The sequence below is a fragment of the Prionailurus bengalensis genome, chromosome B4, assembly GCF_016509475.1.
Source record: "Prionailurus bengalensis isolate Pbe53 chromosome B4, Fcat_Pben_1.1_paternal_pri, whole genome shotgun sequence".
NCBI lineage: Eukaryota > Metazoa > Chordata > Mammalia > Carnivora > Felidae > Prionailurus > Prionailurus bengalensis.
In genome coordinates, this window is record NC_057358.1 from 68,516,021 (window position 1) to 68,537,888 (window position 21,868).

At 39.6% G+C, this 21,868-nt stretch overlaps 1 protein-coding gene across 1 annotated transcript in view; it reads left to right on the forward strand.

The window, feature by feature from the left end:
* Positions 1-16,618: 16,618 nt before the first annotated feature.
* PDZRN4 (PDZ domain containing ring finger 4) overlaps positions 16,619-21,868 on the forward strand; it is a 372,961-nt gene continuing 367,711 nt past the window's right edge. Inside the window, exons 1-2 of the mRNA XM_043563340.1 lie at positions 16,619-17,890; positions 20,236-20,322. Of these exons, the coding sequence (XP_043419275.1) occupies positions 17,240-17,890; positions 20,236-20,322 (738 nt within the window). The 5' untranslated portion in view covers positions 16,619-17,239. The remainder of the gene's footprint in view (positions 17,891-20,235; positions 20,323-21,868) is intronic.

Sequence of the window (21,868 nt, forward strand, 5' to 3'; positions counted from 1 at the left end):
AGCTGAGCCGGCAGAATCAGGACACCATGTGATCAGCATCTGAGCCTACATGAAACTTCCCAGCGTAAATATGGCTGCCTTCCAAAGTTTGCACAAGTTACACTCGTGATCTGTCCTAATCCAAACCCATGCAGGGAAAAGAATTCTCAAAACATTAATCCAGCTTAGCTAAATTGACACCCTATAAAGCTACCACACTGGTGTAACAAAGTCATATATACTCCATCTTAGAGGTGCATAAGATTATAGCTCCTCCATGTTCTACAACAGACCTCTTCTTGCTCCTGAGCCTGGATCCCACCATGCTAAAAGGAGGAAGGACATAAGCTTATCAATTAAAAGTACTTTCCTTTGGTTTAGACTGCTTTGTTTTGGGTTGTTTTTTTTTTTTTTTTTTTTTGGAGGTGGGGGGTTCATAAAATCAATGTCTTTTACGTAAATGCTTAGCATTTAAGAGCTTCTTCATCAACCCATCCCCACCTAGAACTTGTTCCCTTCACTCTTCCTTTTAAGATGGCACCTCCATATATAGAGATCAAGTTTATAAGGCCAAGTGAAAATAGAGCAGGGTGTAGGCCTCAGATTCATAGGTATCCACTGGGTATCTGCTGGTACCTGTCACTGAAATATGAGTCTGTAAAACTTGTGGCCAAATTTTAGCACAGTTAAGGCCTTGTAGGGAAACTAACTCATTCTGTTTTGTTGTTGTTGTTGTTGTTTTGTTTTGTTCTGTTTTGTTTTGTTTTCCCTGGGTTGTCCCAGTTTTAAAACTGAAAGCACTCAGTCCCTGTCTGATTGGTCACCCTCAGCTTGATGTTCCTCCCTCTTGCTCAGCTCTTTTAAGTACTACAAATAGAACTATTCCTTCTTGGTCCAACTCACCCCATGTTTGGGATGTCTGCCCTATAGTCTGTGTTTCAGGGTCACCTATCCCTCCTCCGTGGCAACCGTTATTATCTCTCTGCTCATCTAACTTTCTGTAACCTCCTACTCAGAGCACCTGGCAACTTCTAAATCTATTTCATATACAGCATAGGTGCAGAGGAAAAATAGGGAGGCGATGTTGCTGTTTTAAGCCCTGAGCATTTCCAAGGAAGTTTGAAATTTTTCCCACTCAGTTTTTTCCTTAGATGACAAATTTTCCTCAGATGATAAACCACATGGTAGGGCTTAAATGATGAAAGTCATATTTAGATTGGGACAAAATTACTTAATGTTTGTAAATATGCTTCTTTAGAAATATGACTTCTTGCTTCTCTTTTTCTCTCCTTGGGACATTTACTGGAGAGTTCTGTTGTTGCTCTGATAACAACAACAAAAACAACAAAGATAAATATATAGTAATCCTTGGAGTACCTGTTTGATAAGGAACACTTTTTGATAAGGGAGGCCTTTATAATAGTTCTTTTTAAATTACAATACATGCAAAACTGCACACTTTGCTAATGTATGACCATACCTCTTTGAGAATGATTTACTGTGGTCAAGCCCAGAGTTGGAGTGTCATCAGAGATAATGTAAAAGGGCCACATAAACTATTGTAAAAGAGAGGAAATTATATTTTAGTAATAGCTTGCCTTTCTATGTGATTTTTCCCATTGTAAATGTGTCCACATTTCTTATCACGACTTAGTAATAACTAACATTTACATAAAAAGAACAATTAACCAAATACTTTGCATATATACTACCTCATCTGATATCCCTCTCATAAACCTCTTTGTTACATATGAACAAACTAAGGCATGTGGAAGTGAAATGACATGCTGAAGGACACACTTAAGGAGACGGCTGAACTGTGATTTAAAAATAGATGGCATAGGGGCTGAATGGTGGCTTGCAAAAAATACATAGCCACATCCTAACACTCAGAACTTATGAATATAACCTTGCTTGAAAAAAGGGTTTTTGTAGAGGTACTGAAGTTAAAGATCTTGAGATGAGGGGAGGTAGGTGGGGGAATAGGCCAAATGGATGATGGGTATTAAGGAGGGCACTTGTGATAAGGACTGGGTGATGTATGTAAGTGATGAATCACTGGATTTTACTCCTGAAATTAATATTACATTATATGTTAACTAACTAGAATTTAAATAAAAACTTTATTTTTTTTAATGTTTAATGTTTATTTTTGAGACAGCAAGAGCGAGAGAGAGAGTGTGAGCGAGGGAGGGGCAGAGAGAGAGAGAGAGAGAGAGGGAGACACAGAATCTGAATCAGGCTCTAGGTTCCAATCTGTCAGCACGGAGCCCTATGCGGGACTTGAACTCACAAACCATGAGATCATGACCTGAGCCAAAGTCGGATCCTTAACCAACTGAGCCACCCAGGAGCCCCTAAACAAAAACTTTAAACATAAAAAAAATACATTAAAATAAAGAACCAACTCTGATAGACAACATAGCATTGAAAAAAATAATACAAATAATAACACAACCCATATAAATGATATTGATCAATGCTTTGAAAACCGCAATTATGTTCTGTACTACAATATTTGAGTTTGTTCAATATTTTATTATTAAAAAATGAAAAATTCTCTAGAAGTTCGGTCCAAAGTTATTTACTCCATAGAGAACTAAGTATTTGAAATATGTCCACCGTTCTGATCATTTCTAAATGTTCCACTTTACTTTGCTCATGTATTTCAAATAAATGATTTTCATAACACCACAAAAAAACCAAACGATCTTGAGATGAGATTATGTGGATTATCCAGGAGGACCCTAACTCCAATGACAAGTGTTCATATATGAGGCACATAGAGGAGAGAAAGATAAGAGGAAGAGGCAATGTGACCACGGAGACAGAGGTTGGAGTGATGCAGGCATAGCCCAGGATTGGCTGTAGTCACCCGATGCAGGAAGAGGCGAGGAAGAAATCTTCCTTAGAGGTTTCAGGGGGAGATGGCCCTGCCCACACTTTGATTTGAACTTCTGGGCTCCAGAACTGTGAGAGAATAAAATTCTTTTGTAAATCATCCAGTTTATGGTAATTTCCTGGGACAGTCCTAGGACTCCAATGTGGGTGGTCTGGCTCTACAGTCTGTGTTCTCACTCCCTGAGCTATACTTAATTTGAACACCCGCCACACTTGCCCAGGATATTTGCTTCTCCATTGTCTACAATCACTATTGCAAACATTCTCCTTTCTCCTCAAACTGGTGTATACCTGCACCCTTCCTTGTCCTTACTCTCATTAGATTACATTGCTGAATATTTTATTTAGAAAACATGCAAATAGAGGCAACTGGGTGGCTCAGTATGTTAAGCATCGAACTGTTGATTTTGGCTCAGGTCAATCTCAAGATTTAGTTGGTGAGATCAAGCCCCGAATAGTATGGAGCTTATCTGGAATTTTCTCTCTCCTCTCTCTCTGCCCCTTCCCTGCTTGCACACAGTGTCTCTCTCCCAAAATAAATAAATAAGATTTTTTTTTAAAAAAGAAAACAAACAATGAAATAGGAGCCCCTTTATTGTTCCATTTCCAAATTTACCAATTTGTGTAGTATCACATTTTTGAAAATTTTCCTTTGTTATTCTAATAGCTCTCTGCTTCTATCCAAGCACTTGCACTCTTGATGTTCTCTTGAAGGTCCTCACTTATCTTCCCAAATTCTTTACTATTGTATTATCTATTGCTATGTAACAAATCACTCCCAAACCTGACAGCTTAACAGCATGCATTTATTATCTCACAGTTTCTATGCATTGGATATCCAGGCATGTGCCAACTGGGTCTCTGCTTCAGGGTTTTTCCCAAAGCTGTAATCTAGGTGTTACCCAGAATTGAGGGCTCATCTGAAGACTCAAATGGGAAAGGATGTGTTTCCAAGGTCACTTTTTCCGAGATCCTGCTATAGGCAGAAATGAGTTCCTTTAGGGCTGTCAGACTACAAGACTCAGTTCCTTGCTGACTCTTGGACAGAATCCATCTTCAGACCCCCGCCACGTGTATCTCCCCAATATGGCAATTGCTCTATCAAAGCCAGAGAGAGAGAGAGAGTCTGCTAGCAAAACAGAAGTCACGATGTTATGTAACGTAATCATGTAAATGACAACCCATCACCTTGATCTCATTCTGTTGCTTAGAAGCAATTTCTCTAGGACAGCCAGCAGTCAAGGGCATGGATACACACTCCTTTGGTGCTCTTTCTCTTTCCTACGTTATCACATTCTCTGTCTCTAAAGGATCATACTAATTGATATGCAAACATGCTTTAGATTATATAATGTTTGAGGGGCACCTGGGTGGCTCAGTTGGTTAAGCTCCCAACTCTTGATTTCAGCTCTGGGCATGATCTCATGAACTGCATGATCAAGCCCTGCATTGGGCTTCATGTTGAGCATGGAGCCTGCTTGGGATTCTGTCTCTCCCTCTCTCTGCCCCTCCCCCATTCACTCACACTCTCTTTCTCCCTCTCTTTCTTTCAAAATAAATAAACATTAAAAAAAAGATGATCTAATTTTGAAGCCAAACCTATGAATCCACATACCCTTCCAGTGACCACCCAATTTATAATTTAAAAATTTTATACTTATCACTTTTTATATCTTGTTTAACAAATTTTAGCCTATTCCAATATAATGAGATGTTCTGTTTTTTCCTCAGATCTTTATTGTTTTATCTTTTATATGTAAAATACCTATTTTTTACCTTTTGAACACTTTCACACTTGAAACATTGTGTATTGTATGAGATACAGATCATGATATTGTGCCATATTCCTAACAAACAGACCTAGAATGATCTAATAAGAAAGACCACTCTTTCACATTGTACGGTAGTGTAAACTTTGTGATAAATCATGTGACTATATATGTCTAGGTTGATTAGATTCTTTCTTATTGTATAGTCTACATAAAATTTTGAATAAAAAATAAACTTATAAAAATAATTCTTACATTCTCAAAGGTAATGTTTTTCCACAATAGGGAATATGAAATCCACTAATGAACACACAGACGTAGTAGAGAGAGAGACCTTCACACATACAAATACACACAGGTATCTAGACATCTATACTCTCGATCACAAATTAACCTTTGTTAATTATTAGGTAAATACTGTTCCTTGTTGCTCCTTTATTTAGCATGTCTTTGACTCAATGAAATTAACCTGTTGTTTGTTTATTCCTTAATTGTTTCTTGTCTCTCCTGTAAATGCTCTTTGCTCATTTCTTTGTTGGGATTTTAATATTTGTCCTACAGATATAAACTGCACACTTAATACTTACTTTTGCTTTTATTTTATCATTAATATACAAAAGTCTTAAAAGTAACGTAGCCAACCCTACTGTAATTTTCCTCTAGTTTCTTCAGATTGGTTTCCAGAAATTTCAATATTGAATCATTTAATATATGTGGGACTTAACCAAGCAAAAGGAGATTGGTCAAAATTGAGATGGATTTTGCTCCAAATATGTAAGTGATTTTCCTAACATCACTTCCTGAACACACACATACCTTGGAGCTATTGAGGATTTGGTTCCAGACCACTACAATCAAGTGAATATCACAATAAAGCCAGTCAAATAATTTTTTTGGTTTTCCGGTGCATATAAAAGTTATGTTTACAACATTCTGCAGTCTATTAAGTGTGCAATAGCAATGTGCCTAAAAAATGTGCATTCTTTAATTAAAATACTTCATTGCAAAAAATATTAATCATCATCTGAGCTTTCAGTGAGTCATAATCACTGATCACAGATCACCCTAACAAATATAATAATAATTAAAAAGTTTGAAATATGGGAGAATTATCACATTGTGACACAGAGTCATGAAGTGAGTACATGCTGTTGGAAAAATGGCACCAATAAACTTTCTCAATGCAGGATTGCCACAAACCTGCAATTAATGGAAAACATACTATCTGTGAAGCACAATTAAATCAGGTATGACAATAATCTACTTCTTTCCCAATATCTGTACTAGACACTAGGGCTAGATAACTTAGGAAGTCTTGGGTCAGGGTGAACTCTTAGAGTATTTGTGTGGAAGCCAATTCTCCACCTTGTCTATCCTCTCTCCTTTTACTCTTCCCCCCCACCCCAAATTCCCCAGGTTCTGCCCTGGAGCTTGGAAGCTTAGGGCATCTCCACAGCCCACAGTGATGTTCTGTATGTCTGTGTTCTGTCTTTCTCTCTCAGCTTCTCTTAATGTTTTATGTATGCCTTTTATTTAGCTATACTACCCATAGTAGAAAAGTCAACAGAGAGAAATGATTTATATAATTTTTGTGCACCACTACAAGTATGCACACAGGAACACACTCTACTTTTATTATTTAGGAACTCTCTCTGCCTATGAAAAATAGGACTGATAAATAGCTGTAGAAACTATCCTCTTATAGCAAATGTTCAGCTGACTTAATAGAGGACAAAGCCAGGTAAAGAGCTTTGCTTTTCTTGGTTTTAATTTAAGTATGGATTAAATCAATCAATTTAATACCTAAATGTCTCTACAGTCATTGTATGAATCTACTGGAAGTAGGTATAATTAATGCAGTCATCTTTGGGAAATATGCTTTGGTGATATGTAGGCATGCAAATTGAATTAGAACTACTATGAAAAGATTAAAAGAGAGGTTGTTAAATGGATACGTATGAAGTAAGGCCTCCCTGTGTTTTTCTCTTTTCTTTTTCCTCCTGTCCCATCTCCCCTCCCCTCCCTTCCCTTCTATTCCCCTTCCTTTAATTACTTCTCTCTCATACTTCTCTTCTGTTTTCATTGGAAACAGAGATTTGCATTAATCATAAACCTGGATTCATGATACACCATCATCATTAATCTGTGCAACTTTTTGGGTTTTTTTTCTCCTCCTCCTTGTTTTTGTTTCTGTTGTTTTTATTCCCATTCCTCACTATCATTTCTTTCCTTCCTTAGTCACCTGCTCTAATGCATTTAATGTGTGTTTTTGGATATAAAGGTATCCTTGAAAAACGTGCGTAGTTATTTTATGAATGTATATGGTTTTAATTGATAAAAAATGGTATTCTGCTATAGATATAGTTTTTTTAGCATTCATTTATTTTTGAGAGACAGAGCGCAAGTGGAGGAGGGGCAGAGAGAGAGGGAAACAGAATCAGAGGCAGGCTCCAGCCTCTGAGCTGTCAGCACAGAGCCTGATGCGGGACTCCAACCCACGAACTGTGAGCTGAAGTCAGAGGCTTAACCCACTGAGACACCCAGGTGCCCCTCTTATGGTTAGTTTTTTAACTCAATATGTGACTTTGCACTCAGCTGTATGCTATAGGTATATGTAGATAATTGCTTTTGGTCACTGCATAGCCCATAGGCTATTTCTTCTTCTTCTTTTTTTTCTTAATATTTATTTATTTATTTATTTATTTATTTAGAGAGAAAAGGGGGCAGGGAGGGAGAGAGAGAGAGACAGAGAGAGAGAATCCCAAGCAGATTCTCAACTCTCAGAGCGGAACCCAACATGGGGCTCAAACCCAGGAAACATGAGATCATGCCCTGAGCTGAAACCAAGAGGCAGAGGCTTAACTGCCTGAGCTACCCAGGCGCCCCAGCCCATAAGCTATTTCTACCCCACTTTTTCATCTCTCTCCTAGAGATGATCACCTATGTTTCCCATAACTCCCTGGTCCCCAGACAAAGCTGCACTATACCCACAGTATCAACTCGTGGAAGACGCTCCCAGGAGAGGGTTGTCAGGGCATAAGTGCTGCCAGATTGTTCTCCAGATTTGTTGGCTTGTATTTCTTAGTATTTTGGCAAGATGCACATTAATTTGAAAATCTTATAATGTGCCAACATTCAGAGGCAGGTTAAGTTTTATAAGTGAGAAAAGTCAAAAAGAAATCTAATGTTTAAGTCACTTCTAAAAACAACACTCTTTTAGGCTAACTGAAAAACATCATTTTTGAGAAATGGTGCATGAAGCATATAGTTTTATCCACATTTATTGATTTGGGTCAGATTTTAGGAAAAACATTTTGCATGAATTATATTTCATAGCATTTTAACAGGGATTATAAATGATATAATATGATTTATAGAATAACCAAAAATTTATGACTGTTACATTTTACATTACAAATGCCCCAACATAAATTAAGTTTCCCCAGAGAAAATTACAAGAGCTGCCATTTATTAAATACCTCCTCTGTGTCAGAGGAATAAGCACTATTTTATTATTCTTCACATAATCATTGTATAATAGTATTTTGCTCATTTTAGAGGTACAGAAATTAATATTCAGAAAGGTTAAGTCATTTCCCACAAGATTGCGTAGCTGGTATATATAAAGGAGCTAGGATTCAGGTCAAGGACTACATTAACTACAAAGACTTAATCTTCACCAGGGACTTAAAAAAAAAAGTGGTGTAGTGAAGACCATAAAGACAATTTGGTTTAGTGGTTTAGAACAGAGTCTGTAAGGGGCACCTGGGTGGCTCGTTTGGTTAAGCGTCTGACTCTTGGTTTTGGCTCAGGTTATGATCTCCTGGTTCCTGGGTTAGAGCCCTCTGTTGGGCTCTGCACTGACAGTAAGGAGTCTGCTTGGGATTGTCTCTCCCCCTCTCTCTCTGCCCCTCCCCTGCTCGCACTTGCACAGTCTCTCTCTCACCTTCTCTCTCTCTCTCAAAATAAATAAAAGTTTTCTCTCAAAAACTAAAAAAAAAAAAAAAAAAAAAAAAAGAACAGAGTCTGTAAAGCCTGATGTCCAAGTATAAGTCCCAGTGTTTCCACTTAAGAACTCCAAAACCTAGAGAAGTCACTCAAACTCTCTAGGTCTCAGTTTCCTTATCTGTAAAACAAAGAGGATGAGAATAACAATACCTACCCCCTAGAGTTGTTCTGACTTGTAAATGACTAAGATACCTTTAAAGCTTAGGACAGCTTCTGGAACATAGTGAACAGTCAGTTAATTATAATCTGTTCTTTTTCCAAAGAGGACTGTACTTTTGTTCAGATATTTATGTCAGAACCCTCTTCACCCAGGGGAGGCTGACACATCCCCTGCTCCAGGTGTGGGTCCTCGCCAGTCTGAGTCAACCAGCGTAATGATATGACCTTTTCTGGTGACTGGTTCTGTAATGCTCAATCGGGCAATTATGGACAATGAGAGTCAAGAATTTGCGGGGGAGGGTGGGGAGATGGATTCTGGAGAAGTTCTATACTTGCTTTTCTGGGAAAAACTACCTCCTTGACCACTCAGCATGTATGAGGAAGTACAGAATACTGAAAGTTACTGGCAACCATCCTTCAGCCATGAGGAGAACCAGCCCTAAAGGCCAGCGAGGGTCATAAAAGGGCACAACCTGAGTCACTGAGGGCATCCTGAAGCCACTGGATGAACCAAAACCTAACCCAGCTCTAGACTCCAACCTACTTTTTATAAAATTTTTAAAATATTTATTTATTTATTTTTGAGAGAATGAGAAACGCAGTGGTAGAAGGGCAGAGAGAGAGAGAGAAGGACAGAGAATCCCAAGCAGGCTCTGCAGCTGTCAGTGCAGAGCCTGACGTGGGGCTAGAACTCACCAACTGTGGGATCATGACCTATAGATTCCAACCTATTGTTTAGATCAGCATGAGTTGAATTTTTGGTGGGGTGGGCTGTTGGTAATTATAGTCATGTGTCTGTAAGCAGGCCATGAATAAATGTCATCCCTTTTTCTAGCTCTGAGATTTTAATGAATGGGTGAATGAACTACTTTGTTTTTTTCTGAGTTTCTTGAGGGAGAATTTAGTTGCCACAGGAAAAATCAGGTCTAGTTGGAATGATAGATGCTAAAATGTTTTCCGAGGAAAGTTTGAATGTATGAGAAAGATTCCTGGAAACAGAAGAGGATTACACAGGAGTGCACTGTGAGAGCAGCTGAAAACAGGGTTAAAAAGATAAGCAAGTATGATCAAAATTTTTTTAGAAAAGAAATGAACTGAGTCAGAAAAGATTGAGGGAAAATAGTGAATCCAAAGAGCTTATAACTTGGATGGTGATTATGGATCTGATGGGAGCAAGCAACATGGAGCTAGGAGGGGGGCAAGAAGTACATGAGTGGAATTAATCAACCTCTCTATTACAATCAGAAACTTGGTGTGCAGTCGTGGGACAACTCTGCAAATGAATACTTTAATTATAACCTTAACTATGAACCAAAATTGCACATAATTTAAACTATCATATTTATTTAACATTAAAGAAACATTTGCTGAATACTACATGGTAAATACAACATTGTGTAGAAAATTGTTCTTCATAAAAAGTACAGTTTTAGCAGAACACATATCAAATAAAGGCAAATGATATCACAAAACCGGTGAGCAAGATTTGCAACATAGATAAAAGTTTGCTCTTGGGGGTTTCAATAATCCAGATAGAAAACTCCAGAAGGAAGAAAGTGGTTTCCTTAGCTCATGGTCAAAGTTGCTTTCAGTGGTACATTCTCCTCTCTAGGCACATAACAAGAAATACATATTTATTTAATAGATGTGGTAGAATATATACAAAACAAAGACTCATTTGTGCTCTTCTCAAAACAAGATGGTGACAGTTGATAACCTCTTACAAAGAATAACATATGTTCTTCTTTCCTCAGCTTTCAAAGATAGATGATCATAAACAGAACTTAACAATGTTATACAGGCTGATAAAAAATAGAATTCTTAATATGTATAGACTCATATGTTACAAAAAAGCTCAAGTATTGTGATAAAAATGTGAAGAATAATCCCAGGAAGAAATGCATGTGGTCAGTTAACATTCAATTCCACTGGCAAACAAAGAAGTGCAAATTAAAATAACATGATGAGATCTTTTTTTTTTTTCTTTTTTTTGGAGGGAGAACATTCAGTGTGGTGGGGCACGTACTCACACGCTGCTCTCTATGTGTAATTCGATAAAATAGTTCTGGAGTGCAATAATGAGGGCAAAAACATATATAATACTAACTATGCCTCAAGGTTCTATGTTACATTTATTAACCCAATCTCACAACAATCCAATGAGGTAGGAGTAATTAGTATTCTCCTTATTGTTATTATTTGCTTAGAATTTAAACTTGCTTCATATATTATGCTGTAGTATATGATCACATTTATTGTACTATAATTATAAATAGTTGCTAAAACATTCAAAACATACTACAGATATTTTGACCGGTAATGTGTTGGCTTTCACTAAGCCACAAGTTGATTTAATGAACTTACTGTGTTCAAAATTTTGTTTAAATCTCTGGAATTTTTGAGAAACAACCAGAAGATAGTAAAATATTCATTGAAGTAAACACAAAATAAGGTTTCAACAAAAATGCATTGTGATTGATATATTAAGCCAGGACTCAAGGAATTGAGGTAATTAGTCTATCATAGAGAAAACTCTCAGTTATTTGAGGTCATTTATATAGACAAAATAATCTAAAACTACAACCCCATTGGCATTTCAAGGAACAATTTATAGGGTCGATATTCTCATTCATATCAATTATTCAAAGACTTCTAATAAATATGATGCTAGAATTTTCCTCCTTGGAGAAAGGCAGAAAAGCAGTGGTAGCCTTTAAACAATGGAAATCAAACAGATGTAATTTATAGCTTCCATTCACATATCAGTTTTGATAGTACTTTTTATCCTAAAATGATTCTGTAGTAGATAGAGGGAAAACAAGTTCTTACAGTACAGTATTTAACAGTGAGAGCTCTTTAAAGAAGCAGATTTTGGTTTCATCCCAGGTTCTGTCACTTTCAATTTGTGTAAACTTGGGCAAATTGTGGGGATAATAAGAGTATCTACCCAAAATGACCACTGGAGAGTTGAATGAAATTGCACATGTGACGAGCATACTGCCGTGTCTATCACAGAGTGAAGCGTTATTACATAACAGCTATTATAGTTGTTCTTGATACCTTCCTTCTTTGTTAGTGACTGTGATCCACAAAAATATGGCCCAAAATCAAGCTTAATTAGATACAGGATTTAATATGCCTTCCTGTACAAAGCATCTCTCACAACAGGCCTCTCACACAGGATAATGTTACCCTCAGTAATGTCTCAGGGACTTTAGAAAACCAGTCCATAGTTGATTTGGAAGTTGCCATAATTTTTAACTTAATATCTCGCTTTAACTTGGTTTTCTTCAAAGTCTTCCTTGTGCTTTGTCTGACAATTCATTCCTACAGAGACTGTAAAATTACTGTATTTGGGGGTGCATAACAGTTTCACTCATATTTTTCTTAAAAATGACATTTGGTACTGTCATGATAAACCTTCTAAGTCTTCATTTTGCCCAAAGATCATTAAAAAGCAAAATAATAGCAAATAACTCCTAATGGATTACATGTCAACAAACAGGGGTTATTAAGGATGGGCATTGCTTTGTGTTCTCTGGGTTTAACTGTGCATTTTCCCAAGAGTAAAACTCATAACCAAAAGGGTTCTTCTCTGGCATAATGTTATCAGTTTATCTTTAAAAATCTTGTTTCAATAAGCCTTCAAATATAGTTGATCCTTGAATAACATGGGTTTGAATTGCATGGGTCCACTTATATGTGCAGGACTGTAAATGTATTTTCTATTCGTTATGATTTTCTTAATAACATCTTCTTTTCTCTAGCTTACTTAATACAAGAACACCATACATGAAATCTGTGTTAATTAACTATTTTACTGGTAAAGCTTCCTGTCAACAGTAGCCTATTAGTTAAGTTATTTGGAGTCAGGGGCACTTGGGTGGCTCAGTCGGTTGGGTGCCCAACTTTGGCTCAGGTCATGGATCTCACAGTTGGTGGGTTTGAGCCCCGCATAGGGCTCTGTGCTGACAGCTCAGAGCCTGGAGCCTGCTTCAAATTCTGTGTCTCCTCCTCTCTCTGCCCCTCCCATGCTCATGCTCTGTCTCTGTCAGTTTCTCAATAATAAATAAACATTAAAAAATTTAAAAAAATTGATTTGGAGTCAAAAGTTACATATGGCTTTTCAACTGTATGGGGGTTGGAGCCCCTAACTCCTATGTTGTTTAAGGGTCACCTTAGCATCTTTTATGTTTTTTATCAATTTCAGAGATTTTAGGGGGTGCCTGAGTGGCTCAATCGGTTAAGCATCTGACTTTGGCTGAGGTCATGATTTCACAGTTCATAGGTTTGAGCTCCACGTGGGGCTCTGTGCTTACAGCTCAGAGCCTGGAGTCTGCTTCAGGTTCTGTGTCTCCCTCTCTTTCTGCCCCTCCCCTGCTCATGCTCTGTCTTGCTCTCTCTGAAAAATAAATAAAAACATTACTGCTTTTTAATTTTAGAATATTTAAATATTGCCAAGTTGATCTTATTATCTCATGCTTTATGAACACATTTATTTATGCTACTGCTTTCAGTTCTGATCCTACATTATGACACAAAAAATATCATGATAAGAACAAAAATAAATGTTAACTTCAGTAACACAGATAAATGTATTCCACTGACACTATTTTGACCTGAATTAGCTGGGTATTTTTGCTTCTTCTACCAGAGTAATCTTATTTCACCACAGCTTAAATTTAGGTCACTTTGGAAAAATACATAGGATTAAGATTATCATCCTAATTCATGAAAAATGACCAGGATTCAGGGAAAATGATATATAAATGATGAGATTTCAAGTTCTAATAATAGAAGATTTAAAAATTATTCTCATGTTAAAAGCCCCAATTTATGCTATATGAGCATGTATGAAATAATAAGTGATGCACAAATTTCTTTGGATTTCTTTGGAATTTCTCCAAATTTCTTCCTGATTTTATAATTCTTTGTCAAAGACATGAGACAACATGAATAAATTATGAATGAGTTTCTATAAAGTATTATCTATGGATGGGGTGGGAAAAAATGATCTCTTTCTCCTTTTTCACCTCTCTAATTACAATTTCTCAGTGTCAGAATATAGTATTCAATATTAGATCTGTTAGCATTTGATAGTCAGTAGCTCTAAGATTCTCTATTCATCTTGGAAGTAGGGATGACTCAGAGGTAGGTTGGAACCTTGCCTCCTCTCACTGGAAACACCCAGAGGTGTATTCTAGTTTCCTTATTGCTAGGAATTGGCCCGCGGAATATAGCAAGTTAATTTTTTATCTGTTTTCATGAATACATAACAGTGGATTGAAGCAAAAACTTGTTCCTACATTGAAAATATCAAGTACTGACTACTTGTAGATATTTTGAGTTATGCCATGGTCGTTGGCGTGAAGATGAACTAAGATTATTAACTGTCCTTCTCTTGTCTCTGGGTTGGCATGTATTCTCAGGTCCAGTTTGAATCAAAGGTGACAGGCCTGGTCTTGGCCCCAACTTTCAGGACAGCTAGAAGTTGGCCTTGCCCAACAAGAAAGAAGACAGTGGTCTGCCTTTCAGCTTTTCCTCATGTTGCTGTTCAGCCTGCAACTTTCACTAACCAGAGATTCTTTTTTTTTTTAAATTAATGGTTTTTTTTTTAATGTTTATTTATTTTTGAGACAGAAAGAGACAGAGCATGAACGGGGGAGGGTCAGAGAGAGAGACAGAATCTGAAGCAGGCTCCAGGCTGTCAGCACAGAGCCCGATGTGGGGCTCGAACTCACGGACCACGAGATCATGACCTGAGCTGAAGTCGGATGCCCAACCGACTGAGCCGCCCAGGCGCCCCAACCAGAGATTCTTAAAAGGAGCTATCATCAGTGAAAACAAGGATATGCCCTAGTTAATGATACAAGGTGTTAATTTGTCTCATCTGCCAAAAGACATTTAAATGTTACTCGATCTGTTTTTGCTGAAATATTTGGGCATATTTCAAACTTATTCCGAATGCTTTTTTGCTTATCTAAGCTAATTACCTCAATCCATGTACCTAGCTATCACAATTTTCCAAGATACCACAGTTTTTCTAATATATAGAATACCCTTTTATAGTCTGGGAATTGAAATCATACTGTTTTGCTCAAGCGATATCACAAATTTATCACGCACATACATTTTCAGATGGGGAGAGTCCACGAGTTTCACTTGGGTGTGACAATTCCCTTAGCGTTTGACTCCTGTAATGTTTTTCCTGGTACTTCGCTATTTTGGAAGTGCTGAAGTTTGCATTTTCTCCTGTGAAAGATTTTCCTAAGCTCCCTTCTGGCCTACTTCATTACTTGGCCTCACTTCGCATGTTCTAATTTTTAAACTTGTTATTCTCTGTGGACAGGGTTTTTGACATCCATCTTCTCTTTAACAATCAAAATGTTATACATTCTGGAATTAGTCATACCATACTCTGCTCATGTTCCTTACTTTTGCTACAAGAGTTGCATGGGTGGACCAAGGACATCATATAACTATTGCTTTATTTTAGTCTTTTCAAGTAACTGCAAGTCTCATTTTCCTAAGACCTCAATAAAATATTTTTGGATTCCATATTTTTACCCTCTGTAAAATGTTCTCACGGCCATTATGTTTATTGTGAAACAATCAATGTCAAGGACTAGCTATAAAGTCATAGCTAAAAGTCATAGCTTTTATAATAACTAAAAAAAAAAAAAAAAAAAAAGATGAAACCGATTCCTCCTGCCCAGAATTATTTGAATAAATTCTGCAACATTTTGCTTTACATGGTCTCTACAATTTACAAAAATATGTTTACGGTGTTAATGTTAAATTATTTCTTTTTTCTTCAGGAATTTATTGTTTGCTTATTTACCTGGCAAAAGCTTGGCCAAAGGGGAGGTGGAAATTTGGAGCATTGTGGCAAATGCTATTATATCTGTATGTATAAAATGTGAAACACAGCCTCTTATTTTCTAAACATGCTTAAAAGCCTATCAAATATCTGGCAAGCCACTCCAGGATCCCCACGCATTATTGAACTGCTCTAATAAAATCTCATCTTTCAACCAGAAAGAAGGCTCAGAAGGTTCTCGGTAGCCTCTACAATTAGCCTTTTGCTAATTCTTCAGTGAGCGCCAAGGATTTAAAGCACAAAACCTGGAGTCTTTTTCATGTGTTTCAATGGATGCCTTTGGTGCTATACAAAGATACACAGCTTTCAGGAAACAACACTCAGCTGGCAGTGAGGAATCATCAATGATTAATTTAGAAAGCCCATCCCTAGCATGTGGAAGTAGCTTCAGGATAATGGCAATGAGTGGTGTGTATCCAGGGGATGGGGTTGCTTTGCAGACTTAAGGTTCAGAAGGTGGTGAAAGAAGGTGAGTAAGGAGGGCTTGGGGGATCCCCTTACTGTACGTTTTTAGGAGGGCCTGGCATGCTACATACTTTGATCTTTTGCTGCATAGATAGTTTTGATCTAAACTGTGTACTCAGGGTAAATAAGATATGATTTGTTATTTCACGGCTTTCCTTCATAATCCTTTCCTTTAATTCTCCTTTCCAGGTGCCCAGATGATCACATTCCCATTCCCACTGGTCAAATACCTGTGGAATTAGAAGATGGATAGCGTGGTGATTGAATCTGGAGTCAGGCTGCTTAGTAACAGAATCCTGGCCTCCTCACACGGTAGGAGGCCTTGAATGGCCCTGCAAGTTCTAGGAGGGAGGTGTCTTAGGGCCAGCACCTGGCCTTTTCCCCATCTTGGCTGTCAGTCATCATCCCGCCTCGCTACACTCACCTTATTTCTGGATCCTGATTTGAGAAGCCTGGCTCTTGTAGACACCTCAGAGTGACTTCCTAAGGTCGCAGCCACTTATCTGGTGATTTTGTAGTTGGCTGATATGAAAGAACAGAAGTGCATGTATTTCAAACACATTTATTGAAGATCTACTGGATGCGGGGCGATGAGAATTCCGCGGAAAACCGACGGACAAAAATCCTGCTCCCCCGAGAGTTCACATTCTGGTGGAATTAAAAGTTGCTTCGCAACATCTGCGCTGTGCTCATTATCAGCTCTGCCTGAGGACTGCTTGAAGTTCACTGTTCAGGCAAAGGAAACACAGCTTTCCCAAGGGCCATTGTAAGCTGGCCTCAGCTCTCTGCGGACAAAATTTGAAAGAATATAAATTGCAGAGCCGCGAACAAGGCGGGGGTGGGGGTCACTGAGGTGGCGTCTATTAGCGTCAATACGGCGGAGTCAGGGGACCCTGCCAGAGCCTGAAAACTTCAAGCCAAACAAACTCAGGGATCACAACCCCCCACCCTTCTCCTCTTGCCCTCCGACTAGCCGCGGCCCCTGCCGCGGGAAAGCCGTCCCAGGGGTAGGCCGGAGGAGACAGGGGGCTTGGAGAAAGTGGACTCCGATTCGTTCCCCCTTCTCCCCCTCCCGATCATGGGCTTTGCCCTGGAGCGCTTCGCCGAAGCGGTGGACCCGGATTTCGAGTGCAAGCTGTGCGGCCAGGTGCTGGAGGAGCCCCTGTGCACGCCGTGCGGACACGTCTTCTGCGCCAGCTGCCTGCTGCCCTGGGTGGCGCGGCGGCGCCGGTGCCCGCTGCAGTGCCAGCCCCTGGCGCCGGGCAAGCTGTGCCGGGTGCTGCCTCTGCGCAGCCTCATCCAGAAGCTGCGCATCCAGTGCGACTACCGCGCCCGCGGCTGCGGCCGCTCGGTCCCGCTGCGCGAGCTGGCGGCGCACGTGGAGCGCTGCGACTTCGGCCCTGCCCGCCGCCGCCGGCGGGGCTGCGCCTCGGGGCCCGGCGGCCGCGGCGGCGGGGACGTGCCCGCGCGGGGGGGCTGCGCCACGGCGCCTGGGCCCGGCCGGGGCGGGGGCGCGCGCGGGGGGCCGCCGGGCGTCCGCGGCGGCAGCGGGCGGGGGCCCCGGCCGCGAGTCCTCGCCTGGAGGCGGCGCGAGAAGGCGCTGCTGGCGCAGCTCTGGGCGCTGCAGGGCGAGGTGCAGCTCTCGGCCCGCAGGTACCAGGAGAAGTTCGCCCAGTACATGGCTCACGTCCGCAACTTCGCCAGAGACCTGGGCGGCGGCCACGGCCGGGTAAGCGCAGAGGGGTCGGGCACCTGGGGAACGGTTGGGGTGGAAAGAGGACCGCTTCTTTCTGGTACTTGGGGATTCCTTTAGAAGGTGACATCCGTCCTTACCATGCAGTGGGAAGCATCCACGAGCCCTGACCCTACTCCACTGTCAGCACCTTTCGGATGGGTTTGTGTTGCATTTGAGAAGGATTTCTCCCTTCCACTTTTATTAGGATTGGAACGAGTTAAACAGATTTCAATTGCAACTTTTCGATGGAGGAGGAATTAGGAAAACTCATTTTGCCACCCCGACCCCTCGCTCCCTATCTTTCACTTTCCTGCCCTATCCTCTCTGCTATTTGGGGGGCGGGGGGGGGGGGCAACCTCTGGCTTGTTCCTAAAGCCAATCAGAAAAGGAAAGCCAGGAAATGAGGACTTCTCCGACCCTGCCTCCCCTCTCCCGCTGCCCCAGCATCCCTGCGGCCTTGTCAGTCGCACACCTTTAGCTCTGAATGACTTAGTTTCCCTGCCAAACTGCTCGCATCGCCTCTACTCAGTGCAGGGACTATCAGGGATGTGAGAATCCAGGAAAACCTCGAGTTGGGAGAGGGAGCAATGGGATTTCTTAGACCTGCAGAGTTTTCATTAGCCCGACCTTCCCTAAAGAATCCTTCCCTTCCTAAGTATTTCATCATTGGTGGAGTGTGTGTGTGTGTGTGTGTGTGTGTGTGTGTGTGGCTTGGGGGACCAAATCTGAGAGCAGCCACATCCATCTGCGGTCATAGTAGCCCTGTGAGCCCGTGGGCAGCGGCTGTTTCCCTTCTTTGTCGAAGCTGCTGGCCCCGAACCGTGCTGGTGGACTGCCCGCTTTCAGACTGAATAAACAAGCCTGTTTGCAGCACCCCGTGTGAAGAGGCTTGTTTATAAAGCTGTTACTTCTCTTCTGGAGGACTTCTTCACAGTGTTTGACATTGTTGGTCGCTGCCATGGTGAGCAGGGATTTAGCAGGACTTGCACTCCATTCAAGGAGCTGTTTCCATTCTTCACTGTCCCAGGGAGGAGCAATACGGGATGATTCCCATTTGGGACCGCGTTGCACTGCCTCCAACCCAGGCATGGAGTGGAGAACCTTCTGCCCTTGAACCTAGAAAAGATAACTGAAGTGTGAGCGGCTAAAATGTTGCTGCTCTGACAAAGGGAGGCACACTGCTTCTTAAGAGACTGGATGCTATCCCTGATTCTTTCTGTATCCTATTTGTATCTAGGTAAATTTACAGAGTGGGAAGATCCAGAGAGAGGCCCAAGAATGGGCTGTGTTACCAGGCCACGTTTCAAGGTCGTAGGGAAGCAATGGCCGATGAAACAACAGCTAGAATCATATGACAGAAAAGTCCAAGCAACAAGTTGAGCTGTGATTCTGAGAAGTGAGGAAAAACTGCCCATGATTTGCAGACTATCAGAAGGCTTCTGTAGGAGCCTCAGAGATGTTTTCCCACTGCCAGTAGGGGCTGCTGTGTGCACTCCCTGGGAACCGCTCCTGGGACTAGGTGGTGATGGTGCTTATGGAATTTTACCATTCGGAAGTAATTACCAAATATGTAATTTCCCAGGACAGTTAATAATACCCACAGCTATGAATAAACCTTACCTAATCTGGCACTATCTCACCTTGTATTTAAATTGGTCTCTATTAATGAACAGGTTGTAGATATAATTCCTATTCGTTTTACTATTATTTGGCTGCCGGGAAAAGAAATACATACTGTTTTACCTAATACAAATTCTCTCTTTTTAAAGTTCTGCAGGAGTTATGCAAAACCAAGTAAGAGTGCTATTTAAAATTAAGATTACTGTAATTAGATCCTGCATTACAATAACAATCCAAATATCACTATTGAAAGAATTTTATCAATAGCTCACTACTACTTAAATCCCTCAAGACTTTCCAACGTGAGATTTTTACATTAAATAATTGTGAGGTTCTTTATTATACTCTAACAAAATGAGGATACTTGTAGGGTCACCAGAAATCTGTTTTAAATTACAATGAAGTCAGAATTAGATGCTGCATTCGGATAAAAGATAGATTGATGTGTGAAAAGACAAAGTCTTCAGACATTTTTGAAAATAGCTACTTTTCTCACAAGCACGTTTCTTTTAAATACATAGTTTCAAAGTACATTTAGGAAGAAATGTCCCAAATTCAACCATCCTTAATTTTAAGATTTTCTTCTTCTCAAATGTTCACTTATTTACATTTTTTTCAAAAGGCTTGTTGTAGCATTTATTTATTTATTTATTTATTTATTTATTTATTTATTTACCTACCTACCTACCTACCTAGTTATTTTATCCCTTTTCTTCTAGGATGGAGAACATAAACCACTCACCATTGTGTTAGAAAGAGAAAATGACACCTTGGGGTTCAATATTATAGGAGGTCGACCAAATCAGGTAACCTACCTTGTTAATGCATAACTCACTCTTTGATTATAAAATAATAGAAGACAGCTTTCACCTGTGGATTTTGAATGAGGAAAACAAGTGATTTAATCTTTAAAATCATTGTGATCAAATATCAGATTCCTTAATGCAAATATTCCAGTACATAATTACATTTTTTGAGAGTACAAAACAAACCAAAAAACCCAACAGCTAACAAACTTGTCCCTCTTTGCTACTTTTAATAAAACCACAGTAGGTTTCTCATTTTATTTACATTGTATATCCCCATTGGTAAACTTCTTAAACCTATTTCATAATAATGTGTATAGGCAATTTATATTTGAAAATACTAGGCAACTGGATAGCCTGATTATACCTTCTATTTATTAAGTCAATTTGCTCAATTTTCACATGCTAACACAGACCAGGCAGTTTATTATGCATGTTGAATGAATAAACAGTTAAAATAAGTTGAAATAAGGGATCATTGTTTTCATAGGTATATAAGCAATACCATGCTAAAGAAAGATGGTTGATTAGAGATATTTTTGGCTCCCCAAATTCAAATCCTTTATTTAATTGAATGAATAATATTTTCTACATTGATGCCAATTGTTTTCAAAGTACATGACTTACAAACTTAAACCAGAAACTGTACTTGCAGAGTTCTTTTATATCCTCCAAATACATCAACTCAATTTTCACTGTAACTAGAAAAAGGTGGTGAAGTTTAAAAAGATGCATGTTCTTTAATTTTCTTAATAAAATGCCATGAAATTTTTGCATCTTGCATTACAGATGTTGTCTAAGGAAACTATCTTTTAGTTGTTGGCCATATGCTATGTTTAGGTCAGGATGGCAATGACATTTTTTTTTTCTTATTGTTTAGTATTTCAAAAACCTAGTAACAAATGACTGCTGTGCCTCTGTTTCTAGAACAGTCCCCATTTGTTATGAAAAGAAGTCTTTCATCATAGCATTTTTGTTTTCTTTGCCCCTAAGGAATATTTTTATAAATGCAAGTTAGGTGTTTGACATTTAAATGACATTGGCCTTTTTTTTTTTTTTTCAACGTTTATTTATTTTTGGGACAGAGAGAGACAGAGCATGAACGGGGGAGGGGCAGAGAGAGAGGGAGACACAGAATCGGAAACAGGCTCCAGGCTCTGAGCCATCAGCCCAGAGCCTGACGCAGGGCTCGAACTCACGGACCGAGTGATCGTGACCTGGCTGAAGTCGGACGCTTAACCAACTGCGCCACCCAGGCGCCCCGACATTGGCCTTTTTTAAGAGGCTCTTCAAATTCATGTTAAGGAAGGCTAAGTAAGGAGAAATAATTTTATTTAACCTGCCATGAAGTAAATTGACATTTAAAATGATTATTACAGTATGTCAGGCATCTTACCTAGATAAGTTCTGCAATATGATTGTTTTTCCGTGACTGGCTAAAATGTCCTGTTTGTATTATACTGGTTATATGGTTGAGATTTAACTAATCATTAGGCTCATTGCACCTGGAAATGTGTAACGATTAGCCTTAAATGGGTTCTCTTGC